The 19,800-nt window shown below is 38.4% G+C and overlaps 1 protein-coding gene across 1 annotated transcript; it reads right to left on the reverse strand.

Annotated features, from left to right (window-relative positions):
• Positions 1 to 1,906: 1,906 nt before the first annotated feature.
• Positions 1,907 to 4,789, reverse strand: ADAM29 (ADAM metallopeptidase domain 29). The gene has a single exon (XM_030311882.1). The coding sequence runs from the start codon at positions 4,706 to 4,708 to the stop codon at positions 1,907 to 1,909; it is 2,802 nt and encodes a 933-aa protein (XP_030167742.1). The 5' UTR covers positions 4,709 to 4,789.
• Between the last annotated feature and the right edge of the window lie 15,011 nt (positions 4,790 to 19,800).

A 19,800-nucleotide genomic window follows, 5' to 3' on the forward strand; every position in this document is an offset into this window, starting at 1 on the left:
CCATATGCCTCTATTTTTTCAGCTCTAAAAGCAATTGGTGATTATGTTCTGATATTCAAATCTTCAAAACTCAATTCTCTAACCTATTTCCAAACTCCTTCAAAATCAGGCTAACATTGTAAAGGGAAGGTAGGACATGTCCTAAGGAAATCCTCCTTTTCCACCAAATCTTTGATTCTTGAGTACAACAGATTATAGAGATTTCTTCCTTTAAAGGCTTCAACCTGTCTCCCCCGCCTCCCAGAGAGGACCTAAATCCAGCAAATGTGTTATAGAGAAAACTGATTTTGAATTTGATGCTCATTTAGTGTCTCATCTATCAATCTGGTCTCCTATATACACTAAGAAGCTTCAGGCTTCTCGTTCTCCAACAGAGGCTTTCTAACTGGGATGGCCAAGTTGATCCTTAATTTGTATTCAGAATCATCACATTACAGGGAACAGTCACTTTTGTTCCCAGGGAAAAAGTACTGATATTTCTCATTGTTTTCCTTTCCTTGTAGTTTTTAAGTCTTTTAATCTTCATTTCCTTCATAGTTCTCTGATACTTTAAACATATAATTAAAAAATGTGTTTGGCATTGCACAATTGTTTTTATTGTTGTTTTCAGTGGGAGAAAAAACTTATCTACCAAGACCTACCTAAAAATGAAAGCATTTTCTTTATCTCATTTTATAACCAAAGAAACACCAAAGGTTGAGAGAAAATTCTTATTATCATCCTGTTCTTTCTTTTTTTGGTTGGAAAATTGAGGTACATTTAAGTAATTTTAAGATGGGAAAGGTCAGTGGTAAAGAAAAGCTCAAACAAAAACTGGCACCTCCTGACTTTCACTTTCCTCATTACACAAAGATTAGTACTGTAACAGTCAGGATTGAGTCAGAAAAAGTAAAACCACATCAGCAATTTTAGGGGCACCTGGGTGGCTCAGTCAGTTGGGCATCTGACTTCGGCTCAGGTCATGATCTCATGGTCTGTGGGTTTGAGCCCCACATCAGGCTCTGTGCTGACAGCTCAGAGCCTGGAGTCTGGTTTGGATTCTGTCTCTCTCTCTCTCTCTCTTTCTAATCCTCCCAAGCTCGCACTCTGTCTCTCACACTTTCTCAAAAATAAATAACATTACAAAAAGAAAAAGTAAAAAAACATCAGTAATTTTAGAGGGATAGAATTAAGTACAAGAATTGGGTAAATAGATATTGAAGAACAAGAAAAGGGAGTCGTGCTACTAACTTGTTAGTAGGCATGAAATACTAACTGTTAAAAGGTGATTTCTTTCAAGGAGCTAAGGAGCAAAGGGAAGAGCTTGAGGGTTACTGAAATCTAGAAGACTGTAGGTCTGACTGCGTGGATCTGAGACCCAGAACTCTGACAGTAGGTAGTGCTAAGCTGGTGCAGAAGATTTGGGATACTGGTAGGAAGCTCAACGATCCGCAACTCGGGACTCTCAGGATAACACACTGATGCTGGATGACAGTAAAGTTGGTCTGCAGTGAATTTAAAAAATATACATAAATAAGTAAAGAAATAAGTATTTTCAATAAATATTTTAGTGAAAAAATATGTAAACGAAGTATAACTGACAGTGTAAAACATGTTATTGAGGTGATATTGACATACAGGAAGCAAACAGATCTCCCAGGTTTCCAAACTCTCACTCATTCCCCTTATTGCAGATCCCTATAGGAAGAGGGCCTGGTACAGCAGAATATGGTCCCTGTGATGAAGTGTACAAAATGGGAAGGGGATTTGAAGCTGAGTAACTTGAAAACTGGTACACAACCCATGTGCCATGCTTTTTCCCAGAAAATATAAAGAAAGAAATTTTAGGCAAAATGGATCTTCTAATTGTTTAAAATAATGAAGAACAAGGAGAAACATTCCAGGAAGAACCTTGTTTAATGCATACTTATTTGGGTACATTTTTTACTAGTGACGGCCTTTGTTTCCCACCTGTACCCTGTTGAAGCGATAGGCTAACTTGACTCTGAAGTTTTTGTGGTGGTTTTGAGGGTTGAGCTTTTTGTTGTTTTGCAGATTGAGTAGAAACCTTACTCACTTGTCTTGAAGGAGCCCTACTCTCTTGTCTTAAAGTAGCCTTACTCTCTTGTCTTGAAGGAGCCCTACTCTCTTGTCTTGAAGGAGGCCTACTCTCTTGTCTTGAAGGAGCCTTACTCTCTTGTCTTGAAGGAGCCTTACTCTCTTGTCTTGAAGGAGCCTTACTCTCTTGTCTTGAAGGAGCCTTACTCTCTTGTCTTGAAGGAGCCTTACTCTCTTGTCTTGAAGGAGGCCTACTCTCTTGTCTTGAAGGAGCCTTACTCTCTTGTCTTGAAGGAGCCTTACTCTCTTGTCTTGAAGGAGCCTTACTCTCTTGTCTTGAAGGAGCCTTACTCTCTTGTCTTGAAGGAGCCTTACTCTCTTGTCTTGAAGGAGCCTTACTCTCTGGTTTTGGAGGAACATTTTGTGCTGGTTTTTCAGGTTGAGTAGGAACATTTAGCATCTGTTTTGAAGGAACCTTTTGCACTTGTTTTAAAGGAAACGTTTGTGTTTGTTTTGCACTTTCAGCTTCCTTTTCCTTTGATTTTTTCTTCAGGCAAAGACAAATAAGACAACATAATAAGAGAAGCAACCAAAGAAGTGAGAATGCTAACAAGTAACCCCTCTTTATTTTTTCTCTCTTCGGGGGTGGTCCACTATCAACACTACCTCCATTGCCCCGTTTTAGGCAGTTGGGTGGATCCCACAAATAGTTGCAATGGCAGTGATGTTTATTGTTGCAAATTCCCCTCAAGTTACAGAACTTAGGTGAACAACTACTATCCAAGCGAGATATATGGACACACTGCCTGTCAATGCAGAGATGTTCTGGGCCACACTCTGTGCCATCTTTCACTTCACCAATATCAGGTATGGGCATCCCAGAGTGGTAGTCAATACCCCAGCAGATGCCGTCATTGGAGTGAAATTGATGCACAGTATAATGTTCGTGCAGAGTGGGAATTTCTGTCACATTCTTACACTGAACTCTGCCACACAGGCTGTCTGAGATATTACATCTTATATATGCAGCATTTTTGAGACCACAGTTACCAAAACGATCACCAAGAGTGTTTATTTTTTTGTAGCAACTCTGACTTGCACTCATTGCCTCTTGGCCAAAAAGCTGCTTACACTGTTCATTGCGGTCATTACAGTTCTTCTCATAGCAATAGGCACTTTCGTTACAAGGAATTCCATCCTCCACATAGACATCATCTGGGCACATGTGGGATATGCCATCGCACCACTCTGGAAGATCACATTCATTGACCTGCTTTCTACATATTTTTCCTGATGGTAATAACTGGCAGTCCTTGCAACAAAGCCCAAAAGCACATGTAGACCCAAAGCTCAAAGTGCAGTTTGACAGACAGCAGGCATCTTTTGCACAACTCTGTAAAGGTCCACAGTCACACTCCTCTTCATCTTCAACAATACCATTCCCACAACGTGTCTGTGAAAATATGTCCTTTGTGTGGATAGTGTAGAACAAACATTTTACCTGGTGTATAGAATATCTCCAAAAATAAGAATAACTACAATTGCTAAATTTAGTTATTGGTGGGTTTGAAAAATGCATTATGCATTTAGGCACTGCACATGTGCAAAAGTCAGTATCGTGAATCATACCCAAATTATGGCCAATATGATGAGCCATTGCAATTGCAACAGTGCCCAAGGTTTTTTCTACATTAGTAACAATTGCACAATTAATGTGTGATTGACACAGTCCTTGAACGTAGCCTAAGCCACTCATTCCTCGTACCGTCTTATTTATAAAAAGATGTATAGTATCATGTGGTAGGCGGATATCAAGGTTTTCCTTTTTCCAAAGGCAAAAATATCTCAGAGATCTCCTTATATCATTTACTTCAATGTAGTTTTTTTCAGTCCAGAACTCCAAACCAAACAATAGCAATTTAAGACCCAAGACGTCATAAATGGAATCCACTATATTTACAATAGTATATAGGTCTTCATTAAACTTTGAAATGTTCTTTTTTATATGAAGATATAAACTATGGTCCACCACCACTGCTATTTCAATAACAAACATATGGAGCCACCAGCCCATATAAGAACTTTGTTTCTGAGTAGAATTATTAATCTCTTGAGACTCCCATTGGGGTACAATTTTCTCTCGCATAAAGTCAGAGTTCATGATTGGGAATTGGGCTTCCTCACTCTCCATTTTATATACCAGATGTTCAAAGTTAGTAGAAAAAGTCATGGGCTCAATTTCATAAGCAATGTCATTTATCTGTAACAATCCTCGAAAACCACCAAAACAGTAACTGAGGGCGACCAGGGATTCTGGGTCTCCCTCCACATAACCATGATAGTAGCAGTCATTCTGAACAAAAGGTTGGTCCTCAAGGAGAGCACCCTGGTCTGTATAGGTGAACACTGGGAGGTGTCTGGACAGCAAATGCTTCTTGACCTTTATATGGACAATGTGTCTCTTGCCCGCAAAATGCAGGCTGTAAGAGAGCCAGCCTGAAGGCTTCATGCCTCTGCCAGTGCCAGGTATCCTCAAAGGAATCACCACTTCTGGAGGACTATTATATTGGGGGTGCTCAGCCTGGGTGTGTCCACAAAAGAACAGACACACCCCAAACCAGTGTAGCAGAAATATGATCCTCATGTATAGCAGACCTTTAATCACAGTCATTATGAAGCCACCATTATGGAAATATTGGTCCAGATGCTCTGGCTTCTTATCTTGAGCTGGTCAATATGAAGGGCTAATCATTTGGGATCTGTGTTCTGGCAGAGTTGAACCATTACAGTATCACCCCTATAAGTAAAACAAAAAGCAACATGTGGATGGAAGTGGTTATGCCTGGTGAAGAAAAAGAAAAAAGCATGCAATAAAAGTAATTAGTGTTTGCTCAAGGAATAACCCAGGAAACTTCCTAGAATTTGCTCTTAAGAATTAATCCAGCAAAAAGGGACTCAGGGTATATAGAAGAATGAAAACTGGCAACATATTTATAGTTATTAAACCTAGATGATGGGAAAATAAGGATTTATTGTACTATTCTATAAATATGCATATGCATGAACATTTCCAAAATTAATAGTTAAAACAGAAGGGTCTTAGGGTTAGGTGACCATATATTGCTGAGATTGTCTCAATTTACACATGTTAAATTGGCATAAATAGTAATACCTCTTTCTGTTTTTCAAACTCAACTGATTAGTTAAGAGACATTTTTTTTGTAAAAAGCACTTATAATATTTTTAATATTATTATATTTTAATATTAATTTAACATAAATATAAATATAATTTAATATTAATTTAATATTAATTTTAATATTTTTCATGGTGCTTACCACATACCTCCCTGAAGCAAAAAGGTTTATTTCTTTTTTCTTCCTTACATTATTCTTACTAGGCTTATCAGACTAGAAATACTCAAGAGCATTATTTGTGCCTTTCACAAATGTTGGTATCTCCTATAATGCCTATCTTAATTCTTTACGTAATAAAAAATGGTTGACTTGACTTTTATTGTTCTTTGGAATGTTACTCAATAGTGTTTATACTTTATTACATTTTTAATATAGAACATCATTCAAAAAAATTGGCCAATTTAATTTCTGCAACAAGGTCATATAAACTCAGTTTCTCTGCTTGTTCCCTCTAAATGTAACTAAATACCCTGAAAACATTCAATGAGAGGGAGAAGGCGGGCCAACATGGCAGGGAAATAGAGGTATCTGCATTTCCCGCATCCCTCAAACAAAGAAGTACTCAAGCCAAAGGACTTTGAACCCCAGAAGTCTGAGAGGAAAAGAGACTGAGTCTTAAAAGGTGATACCGGGACATCCTTGATGGGATATAGGTGGGTGATTGTGAACTGGAAGAGATAAAATGGGCTGCATAGGTATCAAGGGGAAGGATCCCCTTTTGTGGAAAGACAAAGGGAAGAGAAAGAGTGGCTGGGGAAGCATAGGACTGTATATGGACAAGAGATAAACCTTGGACTGGGACTGAGAGAGATCCCATAGTTAACTGTGGGGCTTTCTTTGGACTGGGGCCAACTGCCCCATTCGCGCACCTGGGGAGGGGAGCCAGGTTCTGTGGTAGGTCAGGGTGCAGGCTGCAGTAGGAGAAAGTGGTTCCCTCCCTGAAGTGCTGTCGGATAGAACAAAGCCTGCTGTGTCCGCCACCCCCAGGCTTGGCAGCTATGTCAGCGGTGCAGTCCACAGCTGGAAGTGCTCCCTGAAGTGCTGCGGCATAGAAAAAGCCAGCTGGGACTATATGTCAAGCTGCACAGAGAGGCACCTCCTCAGTGTGAGAGTGCACAGAGTGGGACTTTGAATCCTAGCAAAGCACAGGGTCGGGGGAGTCAGTGAAGCCAGAAGGACTGCCCCCTCTGCACCTGCAACACAGTAAGGACAATTTGAATGGAGTCCACCAGGTCGTGGAGAATGGACTGGGTATCGCCATTTCCCCCCCTCCACCCCCACCACCACCAAGGCAGGACCTATAGTGGAGGTGGGACCAGCCTACACCAAACCACTCCCCTCCATGCCGGGTAACTGTGCATCTGCTGTAGCAGATAGATGCTGTGCAACCAGATGGCTCCATCATCCAGACCAGTGATGCTGCCTAGCCTGGATTAATTCCAGGACAATTTTTGTTATTTAGATGTATTCTCCCTTCTTATCTCTTCCCTCCTCTAGCTGGTTACTCTGGTTGTTGGTTTGTTTAAGCAGACATATTTAATCCATTCTCTTCATACATGTTCTACACCTCCTTCTCTGCTTTCCTTTCTCTCTCTCTGGAATAATCAAGCCGTATAGTTTGTCTGTCTGGGTACCATTATCTTCGTCCCCGTCCCCTCCTTCTTTATTTTCCTTTCTCTCCCTGGTTTAAGCCATTTAGTCTCTCGGCCTGTCAATGTTTATTTTCTCTTTGTCCCTGCCCCTGTCATTTCTCTCTTTCTATGTGTTCTTCCATCAGCACCGCCTCTACTCTGTTCTTTACTTGTACTTGTTTCTGGTTTTTTACTTTTGGATTGTTTTTGTTTGTGTGTGTGTGTGTGTATCTGTTTACTTGTTTGTTTTATTTGTGTGTTTTCATGTCTTTGTTTCATGTTCATCTGTTTATTTTCCTTTCCAGGGTTACTTCAAGGAAAAAAATCAAAGCACACCTCGTGGTGGGTCCAAAACATCATTACAAGTAAAGAAATAAAATAACCACAAACACAACAACAGAAAGTAACACTCTCCAAAAAACACCTCCTAAAGGGCCAGGCCCTGGATGGTAGATGATCGCCCTTTAATATAGCATTGCTCACAGATGCAGAACACATAACAAGCTTTGAAAACTCATAATAGACAGAAAACTAGCCAAAATTATGAAATGGGAGAATTCCCCTCAAAAGAAATTCCAGAAAGAAGTGACAGCTAAAGAAATGATCAAAGCAGATATAAGCAATATAACGGAACAAGAATTTAGAATAATAGTCATAAGATTAATCATTGGGTTTGAAAAAGGCATAGAAGACAGCAGAGAATCTATTACTGCAGAGATCAAGGAACTAAAAAATAGTCATGATGAATTAAAAAATGCTATAAATGAAATGCAAAATAAAAGGGAGGCAGCCACAGTGTGGATTGAAGAGGCAGAGGGGCAAATAGGTGAATTAGAAGATAAAGTTATGGAAAAAGAGGAAGCTGAGAAAAAGATAAAAAATAATCCAGGATCATGAGGGGAGAATTAGAAAACTACGTGATGCAATCAAATGGAACAATATCCGTATGATAGGAATTCCAGAAGAAGAGAGAGAGAAAGGGGCTGAAGGTGTACTTGAACAAATCATAGCTGAGATCTTCCCTGATCTGGGGAAGGAAAAAGTCATTGAAATCCAAGAGGCACAGGGAACTCCCTTCAGACGTAACTTGAATCGATCTTCTGCACGACATATCATAGTGAAACTGGCAAAATACAAGGATAAAGAGAAAATTCTGAAAACAGCTAGGGAGAAACATTCTCTAACATATAAAGGGAGACCGATAAGATCCGTGACCGATCTCTCTACTGAAACCTGGCAGGCCAGAAAGGAATGGCAGGAAATCTTCAATGTGATGACCAGAAAAAATATGCAGCCGAGAATCCTTTATCCAACAAGTCTGTCATTTAGAATAGAAGGAGAGATAAAGGTCTTCCCAAACAAACAAAAACTGAAGGAATTCGTCACCACTAAACCAGCCTTACAAGAGATCCTAAGGGGAATCCTGTGAGACAAACTACCAGAAACATCGCTACAAGCATGAACCCTACAGACATCACAATGACTCTAAACCCATATCTTTCTATAATAACACTGAATGTAAACAGACAAAATGTGCCAATCAAAAGACATAGGGTATCAGAAAGGATAAAAAACAAGACCAATCTATTTGCTGTCTACAAGAGACCCATTTTAGACCTGAGGACACCTTCAGATTGAAAGTGAGGGGATGGAGAACTATTTATCATGCCACTGGAAGTCAAAAGAAAGCTGGAGTAGCCATACTTATATCAGACAAACTAGACTTTAAATTAAAGGCTGTAACAAGAGATGAAGAAGGGCATTGTATAATAATTACAGGGTCTATCCACGAGGAAGAGCTAACAATTATAAAGGTCTATGTACGGAATATGGGAACCCCCAAATATATAAAACAATTGCTCACAAACATAAGCAACCTTATTGATATGAATATGGTAATTGCAGGGGACTTTAACACTCCACTTACAGCAATGGATAGATCATCTAGACACACGGTTAATAAAGAAACAAGGGCCCTGAATGATACATTGGATCAGATGGACTTGACATATATTTAGAACTCTGCATCCCAAAGCAACAGAATATACTTTCTTCTTGAGTGCACATGGAACATTCTCCAAGATAGATCACATACTGGGTCACAAAACAGCCCTTCATAAGTATACAAGAATTGAGATCATACCATGCCTACTTTCAGACCACAGTGCTATGAAGCTTGAAATCAACCACAGGAAAAAGTCTGGAAAACCTCCAAAAGCATGGAGGTTAAAGAACACCCTACTAAAGAATGAGTGGGTCAACCAGGCAATTAGAGAAGAAATTAAAAAATACATGGAAATAAATGAAAATGAAAATACAACAATCCAAACGCTTTGGGATGCAGCGAAGGCAGTCCTGCGAGGAACATACATTGCCATCCAGGCCTATCTCAAGAAACGAGAAAAATCCCAAATACAAAATCTAACAGCACACCTAAAGGAAATAGAAGCAGAACAGCAAAGACAGCCTAAACCCAGCAGAAGAAGAGAAATAATAAATATCAGAGCAGAAATAAACAATATAGAATCTAAAAAAAACTGTAGAGCAGATCAATGAAACCAAGAGTTGGTTTTTTTAAAAAATAAACAAAATTGATAAGCCTCTAGCCAGGCTTCTCACAAAGAAAAGGGAGATGACCCAAATAGATAAAATCATGAATGAAAATGGAATTATTACAACCAAACCTTCAGAGATACAAGCAATTATCAGGGAATACTATGAAAAACTATATGCCAACAAACTGTACAACCTGGAAGAAATGGACAAATTCCTAAGCACCCACACGCTTCCAAAACTCAATCAGGAGGAAATAGAATGCTTGAACAGACCCATAACCAGCGAGGAAATTGAATCAGTTATCAAAAATCTCCCAACAAACAAGAGTCCAGGACCAGATGGCTTCCCAGGGGAGTTCTACCAGATGTTTAAAGCAGAGATAATACCTATCCTTCTCAAGCTATTCCAAAAAATAGAAAGGGAAGGAAAACTTCCAGACTCCTTCTATGAAGCCAGTATTACTTTGATCCCTAACCAGACAGAGACCCAGTAAAAAAGAGAACTACAGGCCAATATCCCTGATGAATATGGATGCAAAATTCTCAATAAGATACTAGCAAATCTAATTCAACAGCATATAAAAAGAATTATTCACCGTGATCAAGTGGGATTCATTCCGGGGCTGCAGGGCTGGTTCAACATTCGCAAATCAATCAACGTGATACATCACATTAATAAAAGGAAAGATAAGAACCATATGATTCTGTCAATCTATGCAGAAAAAGCATTTGACAAAATTCAGCACCCTTTCTTAATAAAAACCCTCAAGAAAGTCAGGATAGAAGGAACATACTTAAACATCATAAAAGCCATTCATGAAAATCCCACAGCTAACATCATCCTCAACGGGGAAAAACTGAGAGCTTTTTCCCTGAGATCAGGAACATGACAGGGATGTCCACTGTGACCGCTGTTGTTTAACATAGTGTTGGAAGTTCTAGCATCAGCAATCAGACAACAAAAGGAAATCAAAAGCATCAAAATTGGCAAAGATGAAGTCAAACTTTCACTTTTTGCAGATGACATGATAGTATACATGGAAAATCCGATAGACTCCACCAAAAGTCTGTTAGAACTGATACATGAATTCAGCAAAGTTGCAGGATACAAAATCAATGTACAGAAATCAGTTTCATTCTTATACACTAACAATGAAGCAACAGAAAGACAAATAGAGAAACTGATCCCATTCACAACTGCACCAAGAAGCATAAAATACCTAGGAATAAACCTAACCAAAGATGTAAAAGATCTGTATGCTGAAAACTATAGAAAGCTTATGAAGGAAATTGAAGAAGATTTAAAGAAATGGAAAAACATTCCGTGCTCATAGATTGGAAGAATAAATATTTTTAAAATGTCAGTACTACCCAAAGCTATCTACACATTCAATGCAATCCCAATCAAAATTGCACCAGCATTCTTCTCGAAACTACAACAAGCAATCCTAAAATTTGTATGGAACCACAAAAGGCCCTGAATAGCCAAAGTAATTTTGAAGAAGACCAAAGCGGGAGGCATCACAATCCCAGACTTTAGCCTCTACTACAAAGCTGTCATCATCAAGACAGCATGGTATTGGCACAAAAACAGACACATAGACCAATGGAATAGAATAGAAACCCCAGAACTAGACCCACAAATGTATGGCCAACTAATCTTTGACAAAGCAGGAAAGAACATCCAATGGAAAAAAGACATTCTCTTTAACAAATGGTGCTGGGAGAACTGGACAGCAACATGCAGAAGATTGAAACTAGACCACTTTCTCACACCATTCACAAAAATAAACTCAAAATGGATAAGGACCTGAATGTGAGACAGGAAACCATCATAACCATAGAGGAGAAAGCAGGAAAAGACCTCTCTGACCTCAGCCATAGCAATTTCTTACTTGACACATCCCCAAAGGCAAGGGAATTAAAAGCAAAAATGAACTGCTGGGACCTTATGAAGATAAAAAGGTTCTGCACAGCAAAGGAAACAATCAACAAAACTGAAAGGCAACCAACGGAATGGGAAAAGATATTTGCAAATGACCTATCGGACAAACGGCTAGTATCCAAAATCTATAAAGAGCTCACCAAACTCCACACCCGAAAAACAAATAACCCAGTGAAGAAATGGGCAGAAAACATGAATAGACACTTCTCTAAAGAAGACATCCAGATGGCCAACAGGCACATGAAAAGATGCTCAACGTCGCTCCTCATCAGGGAAATACAAATCAAAACCACACTCAGATATCACCTCACGCCAGTCAGAGTGGCCAAAATGAACAAATCAGGAGACTATAGATGCTGGAGAGGATGTGGAGAAACGGGAACCCTCTTGCACTGTTGGTGGGAATGCAAATTGGTGTAGCCACTCTGGAAAACAGTGTGAAGGTTCCTCAGAAAATTAAAAATAGACCTACCCTATGACCCAGCAATAGCACTGCTAGGAATTGACCCAAGGGATACAGGAGTACTGATGCATAGGGGCACTTGTACCCCAATGTTTATAGCAGCACTCTCAACAATAGCCAAATTATGGAAAGAGCCTAAATGTCCATCAACTGATGAATGGATAAAGAAATTGTGGTTTATATACACAATGGAGTACTACGTGGCAATGAGAAAGAATGAAATATGGCCCTTTGTAGCAACATGGATGGAACTGGAGAGTGTGATGCTAAGTGAAAAAAGCCATACAGAGAAAGACAGATACCATATGTTTTCACTGTTATGTGGATCCTGAGAAACTTAACAGAAACCCATGGGGGAGGGGAAGGAAAAAAAAAAGAGGTTAGAGTGGGAGAGAGCCAAAGCATAAGAGACTCTTAAAAACTGAGAACAAACTGAGGGTTGATGGGGGGTGGGAGGGAGGGGGGTGGTGGGTGATGGTTATTGAGGAGGGCACTTTTGGGATGAGCATTGGGTGTTGTATGGAAACCAATTTGACAATAAATTTCATATATTGAAGAAAAAAAAAAAAAGAAAGCAAAGGAGAAGAAGCAACAAAGCCGACAATGGATTAGTAATGAGAGTTTGTGTTTTCATGAAAACCAGGAAAAAAAAGTCTTCCATGTCAGGAAGATGAGGAGTGGACTGCCCCTTTGACATGATGGATTAGAAATTATGCAGTACCTTGATAAGAAGAGTTTTACCTTTTTGATAGGCACCCTAGGGCATGAAAGAAAGAAGAGAGCACATGTGTAAAGATATCCCTTAGAGCAATTGTACTGTCAAGGTTATGAAAGGCTATAGGAAGAGGAGTGTTTGTAGTAAAGGCTGTGATTTTAGATGTTGGAGACACAGCATAGTGTGTACAGAAAAGATTGAGCCAGTAGAGAAAGGACAAATTATAATGTTGGACCAGGGAGCCAGTAAAGTGGAGAAGGGGATGAGGGAGTCAGAGTCATATACTCAAAGGAAAAAATCTTTGAAAAAAACTGGAGAGGATATTGGAGAAAACCAAAGAGAATGATGTTTTAAAATGAAATATCAAACCAAATGAAATAAAATGGTTTTTGCTAGGGTGAAGAAATCCTCAGACCTTTTATTTCTAGATTTATCTGTGGTACTATGAGAGATTTTCTTCTCTGTTGGATTATATTTCTTAGTAAATTCTGAAGCAAGGTTGTCACCTAACAGAGAACAATGAAGAGAATGTGGGAAGTTCAAAGAGGCTAAAAACATTATTTAGATACCACATTGGTGACTTATTTATCTCTTTCACCATAGCCTCTCTTGTATAGCAAGGTTTACATAAATCTTATTTAAGCAAATAAGTATAAACTAACTTAGATCTATAACCTTATCTCAAACTAATTTATATTACATGAAGTAAAATATCATGATTTTTATTTCTCCCAATTAAGGTATCCTTTTCCCAGAACCATTATGCCACACAAAATATCTTACAAATAACAACTGTCTAGAAATACATATGAATGCACTGAGTTGGGCTGAGTCACACGTAACATTTACATGTCTGTTTATTCTGTCAATTACTTAATTAGGTGTTATGAATTAAGAAGCTTGAGTTACTAAGCACAGATCTTATTATACTTGAGTAACTAATTTTATGCCATGGACAAGAAATGATTGCATCAGAAAGTCTGATAATTGCCTATCTTCCCAGAAAATTACGGTATAAAGCCTAGAGGGTTATCTCAAAGCTAAGTGTAGAGCATGGAGAGGTTGCCTTGACCCTGTGATTCTTTAAGTCTGACCTGCATATATCTATATCTATATCTATATCTATATCTATATCTATATCTATATCTATATTTATCTATATATGGAGATATATATAATATACATTATATATAGATGTATAATAATATATAGATGTAATATATAAGAAAACCAATGCAATTACAAAAATTTCTTAGCATTAAAGATATGACAATCGTTTCTACACATCAATTGGAACATCTAGAATTAGAGGAACAGCAGAGAATCCCTTCTCTGACACTTGATGACTTTCATTTAAGGGCTGAAGAACCATCACTGTCCTAGTTATTAAAGAAATTAAAGTGACAAAAATATAATTCTTTTCAGACAGATGTACACTACTCTGTTGGGATTCAAGTATGTGTTAGTCTGCCAGGGCTGCCATATTAAAGTACTACAGACTGGGGGCTGAAACAATGGAAATTTATTTTCTCACAGTTCTGGAGGCTGGAAATCTGAGATCAAGGTATTGGCAGGGTTGATTCTGCTGAGGGGCATGAGGGAAGGTTCTGGATCATTTCTCTCCCAAGCTACCTTTAAACTCTCTTCTGGCTGAATTTTCACATTACCTTCACTCTGTAAATGTCTGTGTCAAATTTCCCTTTCTTATAAGGATACCAGTCATATTGGATTAGAGCACACCTTAATGACCTCTTTTCAAGGATCTTTAAGGATCCTTAAAGGATCTCCAAATATAGTCACATTATGACGTACTTGGAGTTTGGACCAACGTATGACTGTTTTAGTGGTGTAATTCATCCTACAATAGTATATTATCATGTTAAGAACAAGAATGTAAATTCTGAAGCAAAAAAGATAATAAACAGATTGAGTTTATATGCAAATTAACAGGTTATTTATTACCATTTAGTTATGTGTGTGTGTTTGTTTACACACATGTATAAATATGTTACTTGTACACATATAACATAAATTGATTTATACCATATAAAACACTTTTTTCTTCAGCACGAGTACCATTTTCCTTCCCATATACAACATTTGGAGTAATTTCCATTGAAATAATTGGAAAATAATCAAAAGAATATGGATAAAAGAAAAGTAAAATTTTTAAAATTATGATAATTCACTGATTATGCAATGAAAACAGGAAATATAAAGAAAAATGAGAAAACACAAATTTAGAACTCCTCCCATGTAACTTGCCTGGAAAAAGCATACTTACTATATGGAAATAATTTAGCATAATGCAACAAACATAGTGCAATTAAGCAAAAAAGGAAATAAAAGGCATTTAGATTGGAAAGAAGTAAAACTTCTTGCGAATGGCATGATCCTGTATACCAAAAGTACTAGGAAACACACCAAAAACTTAAACTAAGTACAGAAATACCACAGGATACAAGATCAATATAAAAAAAATTAAATACATTTCTATGAGCAATGAACAATCAAAAATTCACATTAAGAACACAATTTGTGTAACAGTAGCATAAAAAAATTTAAGTATTTAGAAAAATTTAACAAAGACAGGAAAAAAAATCAAGATTTGTACACTAAAAATTACAAATCTTTCCTGAGTGAAGCAAAAGAAGATTTAAATAAAATAGATATTCTATGTTCATTCGCTAGTAGATTCACTACTATTAAGGTGGAAATCATTCTCAATGTATAGAGTCACCTCAATCCCTATCGAAATTTCATCAGGGATTTTTTTTAGATATTGAGTAATTCTAAAATTTACATGGAAAAACAAAACACCTGAAATAGTCAAAACAATTCGGAGAAACAACAAGGTTGGAGGATTACCACTTCCTGATTCGAAAATATAAACCTGCAGCTATCAAAAAAGTGCGGTAAAGGTGTGAGGATAAACATGTAGATAAATAAAACAGAACTGAAGATGCAGAGATAAATATTAACCCCTATAATCCTTTTTTAAAGGTTTATTTACTTTTGAGAAAGGGAGCACAGGATGGGAGGGGCAGAGAGAGAGGAAGACAGAAGATATGAAGCAGGCTCTACTCTGACAACAGTGAGATCAATGCAGGCTTGTACTCAAGAACCATGAGATCCTGACTTGAGCTGAAGTGGGATGCTCAGCCAACTGAGTCACCCAGGTGCCCCTACCCCCATAGTCATTTAATCTTTGATTGGCAAGTAAAAGTTGCCAAGGCTATATATTCAGAAAATGATATTAGAACAATAGTACACATACAAAAAGGTGAATTTAAACCCTTACTGCACACTATATACAAAAGTTATCTTGAAAATGCATTTTAGAGTCTGATATTATTAAGTGGAGACATGGGTTGTTTCTGACTTCGGCTCCCCTCACAGGAAAACCAACTAGCAACTATCCAAAGACAAAACACCATTGCAAAAGTTTCAGAACCAAGGGCTGAGGCTGAAGCAACCCCTTAGAACGCAGAGACCAAGAGAGACCACATTATAAAACAAAGAGCAGTGGCTACACTCTTACTAAATTACCTTGATCCTTGGCCAGCAATCCTTACCCTGGGCCAGCACATTTTCCAGAGAAGGCCCACTTGGGCCTACATTTTCTCTAGTAGGGATTAAGGAGTCCAAGGTGTACATCAAGCTCCACAAGCATTGCAGGGTAATTCCCAGGAAGCCACTTTTGTCTTACCTCATAAGGATCACTGGGGAAATCTGTGGGACTTGGTCACTGAGGATAAGATAGAAATAGAGAAGGGAGCAGGGATTACAGCAACCAGTACTAAGACCTTGGCAAAATACATTCCTCTAGGCAACTCCATTTGAGCAGAGATGCCGGTTAGCATCTCATCCCATCTGTAGAGCCAAGCCAGTGGCTGTATCTAGCCAGAGAGCTCAGTGTGCAATTTTACCTGGGATGATTCATCAGGTATGCCAGATATGGATCTTGTGCTATGGCCCCACGCAGGCAGTAAAATACATTTCAAGTTCCACCTACTGCTGGAGACAGCCCCAACTCCACCCGACAAAAAAACTTAACCAGAGAATCCAGGCAACTGTGTAGTCCATTCTACAGCTACACTTGTGGCAGCACCCAAAGAGAGAACTCAATCAGTAGTTCTGTTCATCTGTAGGGCCAAGCTGGTAGCCCCATCTAAACAAGGATCTTTGGGCAGTTCCCATTCACATCCCCAGCAAATGAGCTGTAGTGGCCACAGAGCCCATCCTACGGCCTTGCACAGAGAAGCAAATTTGAAGTCTAGCCTGACTGCTGAATATAACTTCCAGTCTCACCTGACCAGAAAGTATGACCAGAAATTCTGGGGTAGCCACAGAGCCAATCCTATAGTCACACTTGGAAAGAGAAACAAACCAGCAGTACCCTGCCTGAAAACAAAACCCAGTCACCATGCCCATCCAACTATGGAGCCCAGCCAGCAACAGCCCCCCGGGCTCAGAGAATGGGCAATAACCTCACCCAAATGAAAACTACAATAGCCAGCCTTGGCTGCCCAAGGACATGATCTGCTGATGCATATAGAGTCCCAAGCTAAAGTGACTGGTGAAGGACTATCCCTGCCAAAGCAAATCTGTGAAGTCTAGAGGAAGAGATTGCTTACTCAAGTGTGAAGATACAAGTGCAAGGAACTAACTCATGAAGAATCAGATAAACATGACATCAACAAAGAAAACTAATAAATCTCCAAAAACTGGTCATCTCCAGAAACACAGATCCATGAACTATCTGACAAACGATAAAGGGTGTTCTTCAAGTGGAAATAAAAAGATGTTAATTATTCTTACAAAAATATAGGAATGTGTAAAAGTCACTGGTGATATATATGTAGTCTAAGACATAAACTCTAATATTGTAATGATGGTACATAAATAACTTACAAATCTATATTTAAAGTTTTTTTAATATTTTTTCTTTTCCTGCCTTTTATTTATTTATGTAATTTATTTATTTATTTTTTAAAATATAATTTATTGTCAAGTTAGCTAACATAAAACTGTGCTCTTGGCTTTGGGGGTAGATTCCCATGATTCATTACTTACTTACAACACCCAACGCTCATCTGAACAAGTGCCCTCCTCAATGCCCATTACCCATTTTCCCCTCTCCCCCGCAACCCCCACCAACTCTCAGTTTGTTCTCTGTATTTCAGAGTCTTTTATGGTTTGCCTCCCTCTCTGTTTGAAACTATTTTTCCCCTTCTCTTTCCCCATGGTCTTCTGTTAAGTTTCTCAAGTTCCACATGTGAGTGAAAGCATATGATATCTGTCTTTCTCTGACTGACTTATTTCACTTAGTATAATATCCTCCAGTTGCATCCACACTGCTGCAAATGGCAAGATTTTATTCTTTCTCATTGCCAAGTAGTATTCCATTGTATATGTAAACCACATCTTCTTTATCCATTCATCATTGATGGACATTTGGGCTCTTTCCATACTTTGGTTATTGTTGAAAGCACTACTATAAACATTGGGATACATGTGCCCCTATGAATTAGCACTCCTGTATACTTTGTGTAAATTGCTAGTAGTGATATTTCTGGGTTGTAGGCTAATTATATTGTTAATTTTTTGAGGAAACTCCACCCTGCTTTTTAGAGCAACTGCACCAATTTGTATTCCCACCAACAGTGCAAGAGGGTTCCTGTTTCTCCACATCCTTGCCAACATCTGTTGCTTCCTGAGTTATTGATTTTAGCAACTCTGACAGGCATGAGGTATTATCTCAATGTGGTTTTGATTTGTGTTTCCCTGATGGTGAGCATCTGGATGTCTTCTTTGGAAAAGTGTCTTTTCATGTCTTCTGCCCATTTCTTCACTGGATTATTTGTTTTTCAGGTGTTGAGTTTGGTAAGTTCTTTATAGATTTTGGATATTAACCCTTTATCAGATATGTCATTGCAAATATTTTCTCCCATTCTGTAGGTTGTCTTTTAGTTTTGTTGATTGTTTCCTTGCAGTGGAAGCTTTTTATCTTGATGAGGTCCCAACAGTTCATTTTTGCTTTTATTTCCCTTGCCTTCGGAGACGTGTGGAGTAAGAAATTACTGCGGCTAAGGTCAAAGTGGTTGTTACCTGTTTTCTCCTCTAGGGTTTTGATGGTTTCATGTCTCACATTTAGGTCCTTCATCCATTTTGAGTTTATTTTTGTGTATGGTGTAAGAAAGTGGTCCAGTTTCATTCTTCTGCATGTTGCTGTCCGGTTCTCCTAGCACCATTTGCTAAAGAGACTGTCTTTTCTCCATTAGATACTCTTTCCTGCTTTGTCAAAGATTAGTTGGTCATACATTTGTGGGTCCAATTCTGGGTTCTCTATTCCATTGGCCTTTGTGTCTGTTTTTGTGCCAATACCATACTATCTTGATGATTACAGCTTTGTAGTAGAGGCTAACATCCAGGATTGTGATGCCTCTTGCTTTGGTTTTCTTTTCCAACACTACTTTGGCTGTTCAGGGTCTTTTGTGGCTCTATACAAATTTTAGGATTGTTTGTTCTAGCTTTGAGAAGAATGCCGGTGCAATTTTGATTGGGTTTGCATTGAATGTGTAGATTGCTTTGGGTAGTATTGACATTTTAACAATATTTGTTCTTCCAATCCATGAGCATGGAAGGTTTTTCCATTTATTTGGGTCTTCTTCAATTTCTTTTGTAAGTTTTCTATAGTTTTCAGCATATAGATATTTTATATGTTTATATACATTGATTTTGTATCCTGCAGCTTTGCTGAATTCTTGTATCAGTTCTAGCAGCTTTTTGGTGGAGTCTTTCAGGTTTTCCATGTAGAGTATCATATCCTCTGTACAAAGTGCGAGTTTGACTTCTTTGCCAATTTTGATGCCTTTTATTTCATTTTGTTTTCTGATTGCTAAGGCTAGGACTTCCAACACTATCTTAAACAACAGTGGTGAGAGTGGACATCCCTGTCATATTCCTGATCTCAGGGGGAAAGCTCTCAGGTTTTCCTCATAGAGGATGATATTAGCTATGGGCTTTTCATACATGGCCTTTGTGATGTTAAGGTATGTTTCTTCTATCCTGACATTCTTGAGGGTTTTTATTAAGAAAAGATGCTATATTTTGTCAAATGCTTTTTCTGCATCTATTGACAGGATCATATGGTTCTTATCCTTTATTTTATTTATGTGATGTATCACACTGATTGATTTGCAAATATTGAACCCATCCTACAGCCCAGGAGTGAATTCCACTTGACCATGGTGG

The sequence above is a fragment of the Lynx canadensis genome, chromosome B1, assembly GCF_007474595.2.
Source record: "Lynx canadensis isolate LIC74 chromosome B1, mLynCan4.pri.v2, whole genome shotgun sequence".
In the NCBI taxonomy this organism is placed as follows: domain Eukaryota; kingdom Metazoa; phylum Chordata; class Mammalia; order Carnivora; family Felidae; genus Lynx; species Lynx canadensis.

Bases quoted from the DNA above. Each gene is read 5' to 3' on its own strand.
- ADAM29 (XM_030311882.1), bottom strand. From the start codon at position 4,708: ATGACTGTGATTAAAGGTCTGCTATACATGAGGATCATATTTCTGCTA.